This window comes from Scylla paramamosain, chromosome 3, assembly GCF_035594125.1.
Source record: "Scylla paramamosain isolate STU-SP2022 chromosome 3, ASM3559412v1, whole genome shotgun sequence".
Taxonomy (NCBI): Eukaryota; Metazoa; Arthropoda; class Malacostraca; order Decapoda; family Portunidae; genus Scylla; species Scylla paramamosain.
Genome location: NC_087153.1, coordinates 12,420,001 through 12,440,000, shown reverse-complemented (window position 1 = coordinate 12,440,000; position 20,000 = coordinate 12,420,001). Strand labels below are relative to the sequence as shown.

Below are 20,000 nucleotides of genomic sequence, written 5' to 3'. Positions count from 1 at the left end.
AACTCCTCTCATTATTGCTATTGTCTTTCTCTCCTTTTAAAATTTCTTCTCTTTCCGCTTCTTTCATTCTATTCTTTTTACTACGTCTTTCGTGTACACTTTAAATGCCTTCACTTCATCTTTCTTTGTATTATTTTCATATTTTTTGTTCATTTTATACTATATCATTCACCTCACCTCAGCCTTTCCCTCCTCTCTCTCTCTCTCTCTCTCTCTCTCTCTCTCTCTCTCTCTCTCTCTCTCTCTCTCTCTCTCTCTCTCTCTCTCTCTCTCTCGTAACGTCATATCACGCAATATATTTTTTTTCCTCCATGCAATATTCATGTGTAATTTTTTTTTCCTCATATATGTAGAAAGTGTAACATCTTGAGGTCATGTGATTTTGTTCCGGTATTTCATGAGCACCCTTCCCCCTCCCTCTTCTCTTCTCTACATTTCTCTCTCTCCCCCACTTCCTTCACTATTATTGTCTTCTCTCTTCTTTCCTCTCCCCCGTTCCATTTCTTTCTCTTCTACATTTTTTCTCTCGTGTCATTATTGCAATATCTGTACAAGTTTTCTCCTCCAAAGACCTTCAGGAAACGTGAATGGTGTTATTAGGTGTTAGTATTGTGTGTGTGTGTGTGTGTGTGTGTGTGTGTGTGTGTGTGATTCGTTTCTCTCTCTCTCTCTCTCTCTGGCCACGATCTCCATCTCCTTATTGCAGTTTCGTAAGGGCCAAGAGATCTATTGACGCTATTATTTCTTCCATTGTGTTCTTTTGGCTTGCAGTGACTCTTCCAGTATAGCAAGAAATTAGTTCTGAAATAGAGTTTTAATGATCTGAAGAGACTCAGTGATCAGGTTGTTAGTGCCGAGTCAACAGGGAACTTCAATGGAGGATGAGGTAAATTTAGGGATCAGAGGTGGATGTAGGTAGGGATGCTTAGTAAGGGGACTGCTTCGTGTGTGTGTGTGTGTGTGTGTGTGTGTGTGTGTGTGTGTGTGTGTGTGTGTGTGTGTGTGTGTGTGTGTGCATGCCATTACCACCGTCACCACCACCACCACTTCACAAAGCAGTCGTGTGTGTGTCTGCGGCTAAAGTTCTATTGTCTCTTGTCTTTTGTCTCGCCTGCAAATGATGGTGTTGGTTTTGAAGCGCCTTTCTGTCCCCATTTTCTCTTTTCCTTTCTGGTTTCGTTGATTTTTTTCCTTTGGTAGTGTTGCGTCAATGTTATCTTTGCTTTTTTTATGTTGGGTTTTACCTAATGTCTGTGAGTGCTGTTGTTTTGTTTGTGTCTTGTGTTTTCGTTCTCCGTTTATCAGGTTTATGCTCTTTCTTGTCGTGTTTGTTTTGCTTGTTCCTTCGTTTATCGGTTTTATTATTGCCCGTTCTATATGTGTTTTATTTCTTTCTTTTTTCTTTTCTTTTTTTTGGGGGGGGCGGTGATTGTGCTGGCAGTAATATTTCATAACAATCTTACTGCTTTTGGGATTGTTCTTGCAGCTGTGTGTGTGTGTGTGTGTGTGTGTGTGTGTGTATTGTTGTTGCTGTTGTTGATGCTTTTTCTTCATCATATCTTTCTCTTTCTGTTTCCCAAAATCCTGATTAGATGAACAATTTTTAGGAGTATTTTTAAAAACACTCCATTACAATACATCACGAGTGCCTACATTCACAGCTCCCCGTCGCTGCGCACGAAGAAAGCACTCTTAAACACTCCAAACATACGTGCGTGCATTGTTTACATTCGCGGTGTGTGACGAGTGGCGGGTGTGAGTGTGGCTGTTACTAAGACGAATGGTTCCTTGTGGCTCCTCCAATAGCGGGCATACAAAGGTGGGGGTATTGGTTAGATATTGGTGTGTATAGAGACGTGTGATGGATATGGGATAGGTAGTGTGTGTAGGTGCTCAGTTTGTCACATGGCGGGTACACATGGCTGGGATATTGGTTGGGTACTGGTGTGTGTGGAGACTGGTGATGGGTGCTGGATAGGGAAGATGATGTGTGCTTGTGTTTAGAGTCGGAAGGATGCCCAGTCTGTGTATATTTATTTATGCAACTTTCCTGTCATTTCCACCACCTCAGAGACACGCCCTCAGCTCTCTCTTATATAACAAAGGGTGTTTCGAAAAGATGGACCCGATATGAAATGGCTGTACGTCTGGAACCCCCAACTGAACGGATAAAACTCATACTCTTTCAAAAGGCAGGGAACAAATTTTCAAATACCCATCTTTTCAAATGGTGAGAGTTTTATCTATGGTCGGTTCAGGATTGCAGAGATGTAGCAGTTTTATATTGGCGCCATTTTAAAACACCCTGTAAATTATACACACCTCTTGCTTTCCCTCATAACACAACGTTGAAAGCCAGGAAATTACCGATAATGTGTGATCCGCGTGATAACTCTCAACCTTCCCTTCGTAATTTGACTCGCTTCAATAGTCTGCAATCAGAGACAGGGATCTTAATTGTTCGGTTCTCACGCGCACTGTTCTTAAGCGTACCTCAGAGTTAATGGCCTCGTGTCCTTGTGCTGAGGATAAACACCTGAGGATAATGAACAGGCAACCTCAGTCTCGCCTCAAAATAGCTCGCGTCATAAATATTGATAACCTTCTCTCCCCCACTAAGCTCACACTTTCCCAGTAAAGGGACGGTGGGGCAGGCACGAATGAAGATGCACCGTATGGGGATCGTGCATTGGTGGTAAAGCAAGGGAGTTTAGGTGGTGATGCACGTCTTGGTGTTTGAAATGGGTGTACTGTGCTTGGTGATGTACACTTCTTTGGGTGCTGCGAATGTAGGTTTAAATAGAGGTGATGCTAGTGGTGGTGGTGGTGATGGTGGTGAACATGGGATGGGATGAAAAGAAGCTCCCTCACTGAAGTTTTTATGCACATTGTTCCAGTTTGGTGTTACGTAGGCAGTGCACGGGGCAGAGGCACCAGGCAGGGGGGCAGATAGGGCAGGGGTGCGGTCGGACAGGTTGACATGAGGGGAGGTAGGGCAGCAGGGAAGGGTGGTGGGGGAGGAGCGGGAGGGAGTGGCAGGGCAGTGGGAGAAGGGGCACTGGCGCGACCCAACACCACCTGGGGCAGCACTCCGCCTGGCAAAAACTGGTTGAGCGGGGGAGGTGGGCAGCGGGCGGTGCGAGATGAGGCTGCGAAGCGCGGGGTCACCGACGGGTCGAGGTCACGGGTCACACACACACACACGCACACACTCACGCACGCACTCACTCACCGGCAGCCAGAACCACGGCGGTGCTCCACATGTACCAAAGGCGAGCCATTATGTGAGGGTCCGGCAGCTGACACTCGCGACCAGCCCCACCCGCTCACGCTATATACCGGGCCACGCACGCGCATGCGCACTCCGACGTTGGTCAACACTTTCACTGAGGTCCACCACCGCCACCCAGTTCCAAAGCTTTCCTTCCCCCTCCCCCTCCTTTCCTACGGTAGCGTGAGATTCCGCTGGTGCCATCTACGTGAGGCTCTTCTCTCCTCTGGCACTCCCCGCGTCCCTTCCCCATCCCCTGGCCCCTTCCTGCCCCCTCACCGCGCCGCGACTCCCATCACAAACCCCTCGTCTCAACTTTCTCCTCAGGCACTTGGTCTTCATACGGAGTGACGGAATGCATGTCACCCGCCACGCTTCATAAGTCATGCACCATCTCCTCCCTACAGACTGCCTTCCCTCTGTGGCTCTATCTGTTCTCTCTGTGCGGGAATCACGAGCCTGACACAACTTAGGAGGCTCGTCTTATCTCAGCAACAAACTGGCTTTCCTCACGTACTAATGCAGAGAAAGAAGATGAGAGAAGATGAGAGAAGGAAGACAGTAATGGGGTCAAGTCGGATGTTGTTATGCCTTATGGAATCCCTAGTTAGGAGGTGTTGGTCATGAAAGGTTCAGGATGGTAACAACAGACTAATAACAGATCGAAAAATAGAGTAACACGACTCAGCATGCAACCATTATGTAATCCTCTCCTTCCCAAACACTTCCCGCGCATAACTCACTCTGCAGTTTCCCTTCACGTCCTCTCTCAAGTCATGTCTCCCAAGCACCTGCATTTCACCTCATCGCCTTTCAGTGACAGACTACAGAGGCGACGCAGAAACACGGCGGGAAGTGAGATGTTTATTGCACCACGCTGCTGAATGTGTCTTGAGTGCCTTGCCCGTATGATGACACCCAGGCAGTGACCGTGTGTGACTCCCTCCCGCTCTTGCTAAATGGTCACTAAGAACTGCGCGCTCTCTCTAGGAAAAAGACAACGAAAGCTGCTTTTACCTACCTATGAGAAAAGGAACCGTGGGACTGTATTGTTGCTGTGAGTTGCAGGTTTGGGTGTTCTGGTTATGTGCTGTGAGAAATGTACATCTTACATTGCGTGTTGTTTATGTGTTAATCTCTGTCTGTCTCGTTGTCTGAGTCTGTCTCTCACTCAGTCTGTCTCTTAGTCATCCAGTCTCTCTCTCTCTCTCTCTCTCTCTCTCTCTCTCTCTCTCTCTCTCTCTCTCTCTCTCTCTCTCTCTCAAATAGTTGGAAAAAAATGTGAAGGACTTCGAAAAACAAGCGGGGGAAAAAGCATAAAAGCATAATAGACACATCAAGGTAACAGGAGGCGGTAGAGAAAGAAGACGCAAGCAAGAAGGGGCTGAGTGATGGGGAAACGGAGGCTCGGGTGTGTGAAGATGGGGAGGCGGAGCGACGGGGCGACACTTGAGAGAGAGAAGAGGGTCTGGGAAAGGTGAGGTTAGAGTGACACAGGTGAGGCTGACACGAACTGAGGTGCAAGGATGTTCTCGTAGTTAGGTTGGTTTATGGAGAGAGAGAGAGAGAGAGAGAGAGAGAGAGAGAGAGAGAGAGAGAGAGAGAGAGAGAGAGAGAGAGAGAGAGAGAGAGAGAGAGAGAGAGAGAGAGAGAGAGAGAGAGAGACACGTACACAACACGTACGCAACCACACATTTGTCGATACACACACACACACACACACGAAGTTCACAAGCATTAACACACATCTACGGATCTTCCCAGGTATTCACTTTCGTTGTTCGCACAGACAACAACACACACTCGTAAACAAAAGGTAGGAAAACACACACACACACACACACACACACACACACACACACACACACACACACACACACACACACACACACACACGTATAAAAATGTAACAAGATTGCAGAAAATTGACAGGAAGGATTACACAACAAATTCAAGCACCAGATTACGAGATTACTGTAGAAAAAAAAAGAAAGCAAGAAAAGAATCAGTAAAACGTTAGACGAAAATGCAAGATAATATTACTCCTTCCTTCGAAGAGTACTGGATCGTGAAGTTAGTTACTTAAGGTGATTGTGTGTTTGGTGGAAAATATTATGGAGACTTCAAGAATCGTATTGGTTTAGCTGAAGAAGGAGACGGAACATTTGCAAGCTTGATTTAGTCCTGTGGAGATACAGTTATGTAAGAACAATTGCGCTAACAACACACACACACACACACGCACGCGCGCGCGCGCGAATTGTGAAAGCCGGAAATGATATAAAATTGAACAATTGTTGGGAATTTTTTTTATTGATGACAAAGCTTAAAAGAGTATCCCCCATTTTGTCTTTTTTTTTTTTTATGAAAGGAATTTTTCTAAAGGTACACACACACACACACACACACACACACACACACACACACACACACACACACACACACACACACACACACACACACACTAGATAGATAGGTGTACATACGTATAGATAGATAGATAGGTAAATATATAGATAAATACTCGTAGATATATATATATATATATATATATATATATATATATATATATATATATATATATATATATATATATATATATATATATATATATATATATATATATATATATATATATATATATATATATATATATATATATATATATATATATATATATAGATAGATAGATAGATAGATAGATAGATAGATAGATAGATAGATAGATAGATAGATAGATAGATAGATAAATAGATAGATAAGTAAATAAATAGATAGACAGAAAGATATAAAGACAGACAAATACTAACTCATATACAACTCCCAAAGCTTCTCCTGGTCATTGACTCAGGAGAACAAAAGAGTTAGCCAGTCACGAATCCTCAGGCGTCTTTTAGAAACCCGCATCAGTCCTCAGCCATCACCTTGCTCCACGCCGCATCTTCAAGGACACAAACTGCACATAAACTACTTTGCTTGTTCTCGTCTCCAGCACTGTTGACAGATTCATTAGCGCAGAAGTGAGCCGGATGCGATAGCTGTGTTCTTACCTGATTGTTCTTACCTAATAGTATTTTTACAGTATTGACTCAAGCTCTTAATGTGCCGTATTTTAAAGTTAATTTGTCATGTTTATCTATAAAACCATGAATATATGAGCATAAAAAAATAATGAAAGCTGCAATAAGTCATCTGGTCTACACGTGGCAGTCCCTGTAGGAAACATATCTACTTATTTCCATTCATCTTCATCCCTTAATTTTTCTAATCCTCTTTTAAATGTACCTAATGACCCAGCACAAAACTCCTTGCACACACAACTCTGTCAGTCAATGTAGTCAAGGTGTGTGTGTGTGTGTGTGTGTGTGTGTGTGCTCGTGTAGATGGACTAAAAAACATCCTTGGGGTTTTGATTAGGAGCAGGTGCTGAGATGCGCAGTGGATGGGTGACAGGGCGGTGTGGCGAGGCGTGGCATGGGGGAGACCATGCAGGATGTGGTAGGGGGAAGGTGTGGCAGGGTGTGGCAATTCCTTAGGCGGGAATCACGAGGGAGGAAGTAAAACAGTGTGTTTTTTAAAGGTGGTTGTGGAAGGAGCACGGGAGTTTTTGCTAATTAATATGCCAAAATGATATTAGGAACATGATTTTGCGGGCCGCGTTAGCCTTGGTGCCCTCACGGGGGGTGACCGAAGACGTGAAGAAGTTGAAGGCTCGATGCAAATGTGGTGTGATAAACATTAAGTAAATTGCAGGTTTGTCTTGGGTGTTAATGTGTTGCTTTAATGTTTGGAATATATGTGTTCTAATCACCACATTGGGAAGATTTCTAGTGAGGGAGGGAGGGAGGGAAGGAGGTAGGGAGGGAAGGAGGGGAGAAATATGATGAGAGTATAATTATTATTTGCTGTAGTGCAAAGGTCAGGGGACTTTCCTTTTGTATTATTCTGAAATATGATTGTATTAATTTGTATTACATCCTATTGGCATGGTTTCTATTTTTTAGTTTTATGTATATACAGACTTATGAAGGAGTTCCATATGTTATAACTATTTGGGTTTTTTTTTATACAATTGTACTGTTCAAGCCTTCAGTGCCCAAGAATGTTAGTTTTTACTCGCTTTCAGGATAGCCTACCCTGGTGTCTTGTCTTCTGCTTTACGGGAAATTTGACAACTGAAACTGAGGTCATGAATTTATGATTATATTCCCTTTGATGAAAAAGTTTTTACAGCAAATTACCTGAACTGTCATCACATTATAAAGTAGCCATGTGTGTGTGTGTGTGTGTGTGTGTGTGTGTGTGTGTGTGTGTGTGTGTGTGTGTGTGTGTGTGTGTGTGTGTGTGTGTGTTTGTGTGTGTGTTTGTGTGTGTGTTTCAGCAAGCCTATGTTTTATAGTTGTTTGATTTCCACACATGAATTTAATTTTTGTTTGTTTTATGCTTCCGAATTCGAAGTCTTTAGTTCCTTATGGAGTTCTTGAATGTCTGCACTTGAGCAGAAATTAGAATTAGTTAAACGTAAATAATATTACTTGGGCTACAGTTACATTTTATTTCCATTGTTTGTTAAAGTAATTACCCGTGTGTAGCTGTGGTCAGTAAACATAATTGAAATTTAATTGTGTGTGTGTGTGTGTGTGTGTGTGTGTGTGTGTGTGTGTGTGTGTGTGTGTGTGTGTGTGTGTGTGTGTGTGTGTCTGCACGCGTGATTTTTCCCTAATGTGAACACGCGAATACGTGATTGTGAGTACCACACGCTAGCGTCCCCTGGTCAGGCAGAGGAACCTTGAGGAGGAGGGGGGGAGGGAGGAAGATCACATTACAAGGACGAGATGGAAGAAACAGGGACTTTTTATCCTGAGTGTCGCTGTGGGTGCGTGGCGGCGTGGCGGCGTGAGGGGAGCAGCGTAGGAGAGGAGGCTCGCCCCTTAGCCTTGGCGAGGGGAGGGTGAGGGAGATTCGACCTTGCCTGAGGAACTGGTACACGGGACTCAAGGTGAATGTTTGCCTTGATTGCAGGAAGAAAAGAGGAGAAGGGGAAGGGAACGTGGACAAGAGGGGGTGGGACTGGGGTCCTCTTTCTCTTAAAACATGTTGGGGAAAAGAAGACGTGTAAAAAAGTAAAGAAACATGGATGAGAAATAGAGCGAGGCCGGAAGATGTAGGAGGAGGCGATGATACTGGCGGTGTGGGAAGATGAGGGGAGAAAAAGGGGGCGAGATGCTGCGTTCCAGATAATGAGACGTGAAGATGAGGAGGCGTGAAGACTCACGGTCACCCGGTGAACAGGTGCGGTGCAAAGCCGAGGAGATACTGGGGTGGAAGGAAGTGCTGGATGGTGGATGGGAGCAGATGCTGGTGGGGAGGAGGTGTTGTGAGGCGAGGAAGTTTTCAGTGGTGTTACCTTAGCCACAAAACCTCACCTGCCTCACCCGGCCCTGACCCGTGACCCTGGCGTGACCCAGGATGCGCTGCTGGTCACGTCACGGCACCGCTGGACGCTATACCGGCTGGGGCTGCTGTATCTGGGAGCTATTATGCGAAAAAAAAGAAGTAGCGAAGATGATCATTCGCCAAGCTCGATGTCCGAGAGAAAAACCGTGTGGAGAATGTCTTGATTCTTGTCGCCTGGCTGGGACCTTGAGGTGGTGGTGGTGGTGGTGCAGTCTGCTTCACTCGCTACGAGTGACCACAGCGATGACCTTCAGGTTGGTATGGCGCGACGGGAAGCACCTATAAGGCAGAAACCATTAAAGGATCAGGCAACTCCTTGTCTAATTTGGCCTCAAGATGAGTTTGTCCTTTTTTTGTGCGAATATTCATTACAAAAGTAGGACAGACTCATATAAACTCAATTGTAAGGACTAGTCTTCCGTATGAGACCCCGCGGATGTGTTGAGGGTTCAGGAAGAGGTTAGAGGAGAATATGAAAGCAGGACATTTGGGCAGTACAGCAGTGGCGGAATGACTGAAGCTTTGCTCACTCCAATGGACTTTATGACAGACCTCTGTGTGACCTGTATGGCTGTGCAGGTGAGGACAGGATCGAGGGTTGTGGATCTAGACGCCTCGGTGCCTGGAGGGTGGACGAGTGGCCGACTAACCTCGCTATGCAGGCCATGTGAAGGCTGACGAGGGAGGCCTAGCAGAGGGACGCCGCTGAATGAGGGGAGGGGCCCGGATGGCATGGCGGGCCGGGGCGTGGTGGGGTGAGGGAGGTAAGGAGGGGAATGGGAGCCACCCGTTGCTCACCTAGTTGGCCTCACAGGTGGAGTAAACTGGGTGTCGTTAATAATAGACTCAAGGTGAGGCGAAGCAAACATGGCTGCTGGTTGTACGCGCGCCGGCCGGCATGAGATTGGGACACAAGGGGCCCCAACGAGTCTTGCAAGTGTCCCCTCCTGCATCCCTCATCCCTCTCCCTCCCACTATTCTCTCTCCTCCTCTCCTCTTATCACACTCCCAGCACATGGTCAACCTCCCCTACTAAAAATACTCAGTCACGCACATGTGGGAAAAAAGTGCCATATTTTACTCTTCAGCACCGTTGGCGTGGCGGTAACCTCGAGGACATAAACATCACAGCCATGAATAAAGCTCTTACCGTTTGAAAAGGCGGAGGAGCGACGTTTGAAATAACTACCTTTTCAAATAGCGAGTTTCGTCCATGGTCGGTTTGTGGTGGCAGAGATACTGGAATTCCAAACCAGATCCATCTTTATGAAACGCGTTGTACTCTTATGTAAAGGAATATATAACAGCTAAAGTACAGATTTCCCGAGGCATTTTCTATAGCTCTTTCTTCTCCTCCCTGGCAACATACAAATTAATCTTTCGGGGAGGTTAGTTCTGTAATCTGTTCCTTTCATAGAGAGGAATAACAATAGAACGGTCCCTACACGACTTTTATTAGTATTTTCTACAGCTCCTCCTCCTTCTCCTTTCCTTGTCCTTCTTGGAAACTTACACATGAACCTTTCGAAGAAGTTCATAGTACACTGTCCTTTGTTTACAGAGCAGACTCCTACACGACTTTCATTAGTATTTTCTACAGCCCCTCCTCTTTACTGGAAACTTATACATAAACCTTTCTGAGAAGTTCATAGTGCAGTGCCCCTTGCATAGAGAAGAAGAATAATAGAATAGAACTTACACAACTTTCCTTAATTAATGTTTCTACAGGACCTCTTCCTTCTTCCGGGGAAGGTTGATGGTGTACGGTGTCCCTTAGAGAGTATTGGTGGTCCTGCATGCCAGCGATGAGGTAACGTGGTGTTCGCCAGGCGGGGAACGTCACCAGTAAGTGTCCTTGCTGGGCTGGCATGCTGATGTGCTTGACGGAGGAGGTATAATGGAACGGTATCGCCTTTTGTGTGTATGTGTGTGTGTGTGTGTGTGTGTGTGTGTGTGTGTGTGTGTGTGTGTGTGCTGATATGTCTTGTCCTGTTTTTTTCAATGTTACGTTTATTCTGTTAGATTTTCAACTCATCAAGGCTTTTTTCTTGCTTTAAATAGCATTAGTACCTCTATTTGAGAAGCTGAAGTGTGTGTGTGTGTGTGTGTGTGTGTGTGTGTGTGTGTGTGTGTGTGTGTGTGTCCAGTGGTCACGTCAAAGGGTGGTTCCACTGCATTCCGCTCTCGTTGTGTAAAACTGGATATCAGATGCGTATAATTGATGCCCCTTACCGCCCCTATCCTCACCCCCCACACCCTCACCACCCCCTCACTACCCACCACCACACACTCCTATGCCTCCTCCCCCACCCACCACCACCACACCCCTACGCATCACCTGGTTACTTAACAAGCGGCAGGTTACTTAACTGGTCTAGTAGTAGTAGTGGGGGGGGTGTTGAGAGGCCTCCTCGACCTTGGGCCAGACACAGCCTCCCCCTCAAGGCTGTCCCCCGTCCCCCATTGCCCCTTCTGGCCTACCCCTTCCACCTGCCCTCGAAACCGCCTCAGTATTTGTGTGAAAAGACAAAAAGTCGTACTCGAGGGACACACACTGGTTGGGGCCCCGACTTGCCAGCCACCGCAGCGTCACTCCTGCCAAGGCCGAGTGTCGCAACGCCCTGGCCAGCGGCAGAGGAGAGGAGAGGGTGCATGCAGGGATGGAGGCACTGCAGGAAGCATAAAGGGAAGCTCTGAATGTTTTGGAGAGTTAGTTGGCTTAGAGGGAGGAAAAAGGATGGACTTAAAGATTAGACTGTTAGGATGTGTAGTGAAAGAAAAGAGAAGAGAAGAGAAGAGAGAGAGAGAGAGAGAGAGAGAGAGAGAGAGAGAGAGAGAGAGAGAGAGAGAGAGAGAGAGAGAGAGAGAGAGAGAGAGAGAGGGTATAAGTAAGGATGAAGTGAGTTGAGGAAACAGATTGAGAAAAGGCTTTAAACTTTAAGGGAGGTAAACGAGAAGGACTGGTGACTGGACTGTGTGAGACTGTAAGGAAGGAGAGAGAAAGAAAGAGTATACGGAAGGAAAGAGAAGAGAAAGAAAATTTAAAGAGTAGGGACTAAATGGAGGAGAAAGAAAGGAGAGCTTGGAGGATAGACTGTTTGAGAATGAATGGAAGTAGAGCCAGAGTTAAGTAGAAACAACAAAGGAGAGAAGAGAAGAGAATATGGGGAATGTGGTTTATAGCAAGAGGAGACAGGAAGGGAAACATAGAAGGAGAGGGCTAAGACAGTGAAATACACAATAGAAAAAGGACATGAGGGAAGCAGCGGAGAGGGAGGGAAGCAATAACTAAGGGGAAAAAAAATCGAGGGAAAAGTTGTGGAAGAGAGAGACTGGAAGGAAGTAACGAGGGAGGAAGGAAAGGTGAAGTAAACAAAAGCAAAAAAAAAAAAAAAAACAGGAAAATTAACAATCATTGAGTGAAGAGCATTAGAACCAAAAAAAGTAGAAGTTAATGAACAATTGAGAAGGGTAAGAAGGAAACTGATGGAGGAGGAAGTGGGGGGGAGGGAAACTGGGAGGAGGAAAAAATAATAAGTCATAAGCGGAGGAAATGTTGAAGTGAAAATCAGATCACGATTGTTGAGTGGAAAAAAAAGGAAGTATAAAGGGTATTTGAATAAGGTAGAAGAAAAAAAAAAGAAAAGAAAGTATTAAGGGCATTTAAACAATAGTGATGAAAGGGAAACAAGAGAGAGATAGAAAGGGAATAAAAAAAAGTTTCAAGGACATTTAAGCAGTGAGAGAAAAAATAGAAAGGAAAACAAAAAGGAAGGAAAAGTATAAAGGAGAGAGAGAAAAAAAGTAGAAATAAAAAAAAACGAAAAAAAAACTAGGATTCTAATCAAAACCTCTTAGAAAACTTGAAACCCACAGAAAGAGACACTAGATCTGTGAGAACTGTTTACTGTATTGTTATCTTTTGCCAATTATTTTTTTTCTAACCACGTGACGTGACAAAGATCAACGCCTAAGATAAACTTATTAAATTTATAAATAAATGACCAGGAAATTATATCTCACTTCATAATACCAAGTGCACGATGGGTGGCATTTAGCGCGTGTCGCAACCCTAATTGGATTGGCGTGGCCTGATGTTTGTTTTGTTGTGTTGCAGGCGAGGTGAGCAGGACGCACAGGTGTGAGTGACGCCAGGAGCACCTCTGCCTTGGCTCAGGTAACGGGCAGCGCGGGTTATTCAGTTTTTCCTGCTTTTGTAATGCCACAATAGAGTGAACACATTCCTTTCTTAAATTACTTTCTTGGGGACAGAGAACAAGTGCCTTTCTGAAATAGTGGATTCAAGTTTTTTTTTTTCTCTCTCTTAAATAGGAGCGTTAAATTTCTTTCTGCAATATAGTTTAAATTTCTTTTTTAATAGAGTTTAGAATACTTTCTTGAATAGATATCAAGTTGCTTTCTTAAATAGAGTTTAGATTCTTTTGGATTTTTTGTACTATTTTTTGAACACTTACATCAAATTGCTTTCTTAAATAAACCTCAAATAATTCTATTTAAGAAAAGGCTAAAATTCCTTTTTTTATACACAACGAATTCTTTGCTTTAATAGAGATGTAAGACGAAATCTTGGCCTATGCTAGCAAGGGGAACTAACAGTCCTCGATTTTTTTTTATTTACAGTATACAGAGTTACAATGTGCTCATTATACAGGGACATGTGCACAGACTAGAGGCTCCCGCTGGGCATGAGGTAAAATCTGTCTCTTCACTTCTGACTTGGGGGTTTTAAGGGGAATACATCTGACTCCTCCCAGTTCGTGACGTGATCGAGTAACCACGCCCGTGAATCTTACAATTGGTACATTGGTATGAAAGGGGCGTTACGATCTGAGGAAGCTGCCTCCCTGTGTGTTTGACCACCGCTTTGGACTGTGTTCACGACGCTGTCATGGTCTCTTAACAGTTCCCCTGCTATTTGACACGTTTCTCCCTAATTACTAGCCACTCTGAGACATTTTTCCGTGCATAATACTGACTAGAAATTGATAAATCTATTCTTTTATTTTTTTCTTGATGATGCTTATAAAGATTTAATTGCTTCTAATGGTGTGGATTGTTGCATATCGTAGTGAAAGGATGAAAGAATCCAAACATCCTGAGTTTTGGCTGTCACATCCAGCCATGCGTGATCTCTTCTGCTGTGCTTCGCCTCCAGCGTTCGTCGAAACATAACAGTTCGAAGCAGAAAGAACAAATTACTCTTTAATGGAGAGAAGACATTTCTTTTTCTGAATAGAGAACAAGTACCTTTTATTTGAATAGAGATATTAAATTGTTTTTTAATAGAGAGAAAAATTCCTTTTTTTTGAATAGTGAGAAGAAATTCTTGATTAGAGAGAAGAAACTCCTTTTCTGAATAGAAAGAAGAAATTCCCTTTTTTGAATTGAGAGAAGAAACTGCCTTTTCTATTAGCACAAATTCCTTTCGTCACCAGAGTGAATACATTCCTCTCCCATGAGGCAGCTGAGGCAGGAATGAGGGCGCCACTTCCCATTTCCTCACCTTAACTAACCGACGTGAACTTGACCCACATAGTTTTTTTTCTTGTAGTGTTCTCATCTTGGCCAGGTGAACTGTAGAATGCAGTTATACCAGTCCACTTCATTAATTTCCTTTACCTGGTGTTGTAATGCTGTTGTAATTAATTTGCTTCACCTATTGTTATTTTTTGTAATATGTGTTCTATTTCTATTTTCTGTGTGGGAACGGCATTTGAGCTGGCCTTTTCATTAATATTTTTGTCCTTGACTTATCTTCATGATACATATAGATAGATAGATAAGTAGATAAAAAATGGATGAATAAATAAACAGATAAGTAGGTAGATAAATAAATAAATAAATAAATAAATAAATAAATAAATAAATGAGTAAATTAATAGATAAATGAAGAAAGGGATCGAAGATTGTGTTTTCGAGTTAGTAAAGAATGGTAAGAGTGTATAAAGAACCTCAGAGGCAGAGTTCAGTTTCAGAGTTCACGCTGAGAGTAGACACACTTTTAGATTTCATATTAAGAATTCACGTTTAGGGTTTTCGTCAAGAGTTCACTTCAAGACAACACGTCAAGAGTACACGTTGAGAGGACACATTCTCCCCTCAAGACTGTAATTCCCAAGGGCTTGTAAACGCTTCGGACCCTCATTAGTATAATTTTCAAAAGCCACACAGGTGATTAGATGATTAGTTTGGTTCTCACGACGTATTTTCCCATTCACGGTGTAGAAGGCTTTGTTAGATTAACACTGGAATCTTGAAAGCACTCTTGAAACCGCTCCCTTCTCCCCCCACCCAAGAACTTCCGTCAGATTATATTGAAAAGTAATAGAAACGCCAAAATTAGAAAAAAACCCCCACTCGTGAAAACTCCAAATAACCTCTATTACACCATGAAATCACATCTGAAACCCCAGTAACTTCTACCAGATCCTGTTGAAAAGTAACAGAAACGCCAAAATCATGGAAACACCAGTGAAAACTCCAAATAACTTCCACTAAACCATGAAATTATATCTGAAACCCCCAATAACTTCCACTAGATGTTTTTGAAAAGTAATAGAAACGCGGGAATCATGACAACACTGCTGAAAACCTCCAATAACCTCACTACAGCCAATTGAGCCCGTGATAAGACACCAGAACGTTTGAGAAAGACGGACCTTGGCAAGCCGCAAGACAAGTTTGTAGCGGCGCCTCTCCTCAACGTGTCATTTACCGCATGTCATACAACGCGGCGTGCTGAGTGAGTGCCGCTCCAAGTGTCTCTACTGCACCCCGTAATCGCTCCACTTTCTCCTCTGAACTTGTGAAATACAGGAGTTGGAACGCCCTCCACTCTATTAGCGACTCGACTCTAATGAAATGTTGTTGTTGTTGTTATGAATGTATTTCATCTGGCGTGGGAATTTGATAAGCATGGTGGTGTTTGGTAACTGTCTTGTGTATACTGGTGATTAGGTGCTGATTGGTCATGATATTATGGGTTGTTAGATAAGAGTAACTGGTAACTAATAAGAGTCAATGTTAACTTCTTTAATATGTGCAGTCTTTTTTTTCTCCTGCAGCCTCTCTCATGTTCATGCGAGGTTGATATTCGTCACTGGTCTTTTCCATAAAGGTCTGTCTGTCTTCTGCCTTCTCTCTCTCTCTCTCTCTCTCTCTCTCTCTCTCTCTCTCTCTCTCTCTCTCTCTCTCTCTCTCTCTCTCTCTCTCTCTCTCTCTCTCTCTCTCTCTCTCTCTCTCTCTCTCTCTCTCTCTCTCTCTCTAATCATCTCTGCATTAGCTTGTGGCAAATTCTTGGAGCAAATGACTATATAGTGAAATGAAAACAAGTCTTTGGTTTTGTTTGATGTTGTGATATTTAGTACTATTTTTATTTTATTTTATTTATTTATTTATTTTATTTTATTTTTTTGATGAGTTGGTGAGGTCGTGTGTTGTATACGATATTTCGACCAGGAAACGTTTGCACTCTTTTTGTATATGTGTGTGTGTGTGTGTGTGTGTGTGTGTGTGTGTGTGTGTGTGTGTGTGTGTGTGTGTGTGTGTGTGTGTGTGTGTGTGTGTGTTGTAAAGTTTTTTTCAGTGCTGCTTCTACTTTTTTTCCTAGTCTTATGATTGTGATGATGATGGTGCTGGTGGTAAAGGTGGTGGTGGTGGTGCTAGTGTTGGTGGTGGTGGTGGTGGTGGTGGTGGTGGTAGTTAGTTGTTGCCGTTGTTGTACTGCTACTACTACTACTACTACTACTACTATACTACTACTACTACCTACTACTACTACTACTACTACTACTACTACTACTACTACTACTACTACTACTGCCACCACCACCACCACCACCACCACCACCACCACCACCACCACCACCACCACCACCACCACCACTCCTCCTCCTCCTCCTCCTCCTCCTCCTTCTCCTCCTCCTCCTCCTTCTCCTCCTCCTCCTCCTCCTCCTCCTCCTCTCCTCCTCCTCCTCCTCCTCCTCCTCCTCCTCCTCTTCCTACTACCTACTACTACTACTACTACTACTACTACCACCACCACCACCACCACCACCACCACCACCACCACCACCACCACTAGCACTACCACCACTACCTTTACCACCAGCACTACTACTACTACTACTACAAAACTTCCCTTCACCACCACCACCACCACCACCACCACCACCACCCACCACCACCACCACCACCACCAACACCACAACCGACATTAAAACAGACATGTCAAAAAAAAAATATTAATAAAAAAAAGCAGAAAAAAAGAACAAACAAAGAATAAAAAAAAAAATAAAAACTATATGAAAAGTGAGAAAGATGAAAGAGGGGAAGAAAACATCAAGACACGGATATGTTGCTTCGTTACCTTGAGTTCAGAACATAATATTTCGTAAGCAGGCGCTGATGTTTTGAGTAAGTGAACGAAACTGAATAATGGCTGGGAGGGAAGGGAGGCGTTGAGAAGGAAGAGGAGGGAAGGAATGGGGGGGGAACAGGGGGGACAGGAAAAGAGGAGGAGGAGGGGGAGGGGAACAGAAGGAGGAGGTTGGGTAGGAGGAGGAGGAGGAAAAAGAAAATAAAGAAGAGTAAAAGGAAGAAGGAGGGAGGAGAAAAAAGAAAGTAAAAAGAAGAGGAAGAGGTGAAGGAGGAGAAGGAGGAGGAGGAAGAAGAGTTAGGGGAAAGGAAAAAGGGGACTGAAGAAGAAGGAGGAGGAGGAAGAGGAGGAGGAGGAGAAAAACAAGAACAAGAACACGAACAAGAAGAACAGGAAGAAGAAGAAGAAGAACAAGGAGAAGAACAAGAACAACAATAAGAACAACAACAACAACAACAACAACAACAACAACAACAAAAACAACAACAAGAGGAGGAGGAGAAGGAGGAAGGAAGGAGAGGAACTGAAGAAGAAGAAGAAAAAGAAAAAGAGGAGGAGGAGGAGGAGGAGGAGGAGGAGGAGGAGGAGGAGGAGGAGGTGGAGGTGGAGGAAGGAAGAGGAAAAGGAGGAGAGGAACGACAATGTTGAAAGAGATGAAAAGCAAAACATGAACGGATACAAAGGAGTATAAAGGAGGAAGGAGAGAAAGAAAAAGAAAGCAAGGAAGAAGTAAATGAAAGAAGAGAAAAAATGCAGTTCTGAATAAGATGAAAAAAAAAAAGAATAAACTCCGTGCAATAAATAAGAGTGGGAGGGAACAGGATATGTTAAAGAATTGCAAAGAAGAGGAAGAATGAGAAAAGAAAAAGTAAAAAGAAAGTTTGTGGTGGAAGGGAATATGAAGAGAAGAAAAAAAAAAAAAAAACAAGGAAGACAGGGGGGAATATTGAAAGGGACACAGGAAAGAGAGAGAGAAAAAAAGTTGTGAAAACGTAAACAAAAAAGACGGACGTGTGCTGAGAGAGAGAGAGAGAGAGAGAGAGAGAGAAGAGAGATGAGAGAGAAGAGAGAGAGAGAGAGAGAGAGAGAGAGAGAGAGAGAGAGAGAGAGATTAAAGCCTACAGGAAGTTGAATGAATGAAAATAGATAGAGGGGACGACTGGACAAAAAAAAAGGAAGGAAAGGCAGAACAAAAAAACCGGAAGGAAATAAGAGGAAGAGGAGGAAGAGGAGGAAAAGGAAGAAGAGGAAGAGGAAGAGGAGAAAGGAAATAAAAAGCTGAACGTGAGGAAGTGAAGGAGATGAGGAGATGAGGAAGGAATAATTGAATAAGACACAAAACAAGGAGGAATAGGAGTGGGAAGAGGAGGAGGAGGAGGAGGAGGAGGAGGAGGAGGAGGAGGAATCACGTATCACCCGGAGGAATGCTGCTTGGCTCTCACCTGAGCAGGAAATACCGAGGACCAGGAGGGACCAGAAGGGAGACTAGACAACACGACTTGCGGCACGACCTTCAGCACGACCTTTTAAAGTACTACCTCTAAATGTGGGCGTGTAAAGTGCTCCAACACGTAGCCAGGGGGAGTTTAAAGTACGACTCTGCCTTTTAAAAAATACGACTTTTGTAACGTGATTTCCAGTAGGACTTCTTTTAGTGTCAACGATTTTTTTTTTCTTCCAATTGCGACGCTTCTTAGCACCAGGAAGGATATGCATGTGGGTTTTAAAGCACGACTCTGCCTTTTAAAAGAAATACGACTCTTGTGACACGACTGTTTTTGTATTTACGACTTTTTTTTAATCAATTAAGTACGACCCTTCTTAAAATAGTGTATGTTGTCATCAGAAGGTGTTTAAAGTACGGTTTTTTAAAAGTACGACTCTGCCTTAAAAATATGACTCATGACACGACATCCAGTACGACCACTAAAAAAAAAAAACTATAAAACCATCAATAGAAGTTCACAAGTACGACCTGACACTTGAAACATGATTTTTTTTTAGGGTTTAGGAATCCGTTAGGTACGACCACACAGATAAGCACAGGTCGTTGTCATTCATTCGTCCGTTCAGTAGCAGGTTTTAATACGACCCAAAGTCCATGGCCCACATGTGACCTTCTTGACGACCAGGTGTCCTCTACTAATCGGACGACCTTCTCAGTGACCACCCCCTCCTTCCTACCTCTTCTCCTCGCGCAAGGCAGTGTAAAGGAGGGTGTGTAATTCTGTTTGTTGTCCTTTGTAAATGATGTATCGTGTAAACAGTTTGCAGTCCTCGCCCTTGTCTGCTTCTCTTGTCTTCTTTGTCTCTCTCTTTTTCTCTCTTTCATTCCTTTCTCCGGTGCGTACATATTTATCTTCTTCATCCTTGTCCTCTTTTTTTTTAATCTCTGTTTCGTGTATCTGTCTTTTATCATCTTTCTTTCTCTCTAATCCTTTATTTTCTGTTTTTATCTTTAGCTTCTCTTTCTTTTCTTTCCGTCTCTTTTTCTGTCTCCGCTTTTTCTCTAATCATGTTTCTCCTCTTTTTTTTTCTCTCTCTCTTCTATTTTTCTTTATTTTTTTCTCTCTCTCTCACTCTGTTTCATTGTTTATCTTCTCAGGTTGTCCTTTTCCTCTTCGTTCACCCTCTCCTTCCTTTCATTTCTATTGTCTTAAGCCTCACTTTCTCTTTTCTTCCCTCTTCCCTTCTCTTCTCCTTCTATTCTTATCTCCCTAACCTTGAAATTTATCTTTTGTATCTTCCACCTCTACCTATATTTCCCTAACTTTATCCTTCTTCTTCTCTTTCTCTCCTTCATCTGCTTGCGTCTATATCCTTGCATCTTCTATCATTGCATCTCCATCTATTCCTCTTATCTCTTTCCATCCT

General features: G+C 43.5%; 1 protein-coding gene across 1 annotated transcript in view; it reads right to left on the bottom strand.

Moving 5' to 3' along the window:
- Positions 1 to 3,845, bottom strand: part of LOC135115759 (chitin deacetylase 1-like) — a 20,851-nt gene extending 17,006 nt beyond the window's left edge. The window contains 1 exon segment of the mRNA XM_064032748.1: positions 3,233 to 3,845. Coding sequence (XP_063888818.1) covers positions 3,233 to 3,281 — 49 coding nt within the window. The 5' untranslated portion in view covers positions 3,282 to 3,845.
- Positions 3,846 to 20,000: the final 16,155 nt, after the last annotated feature.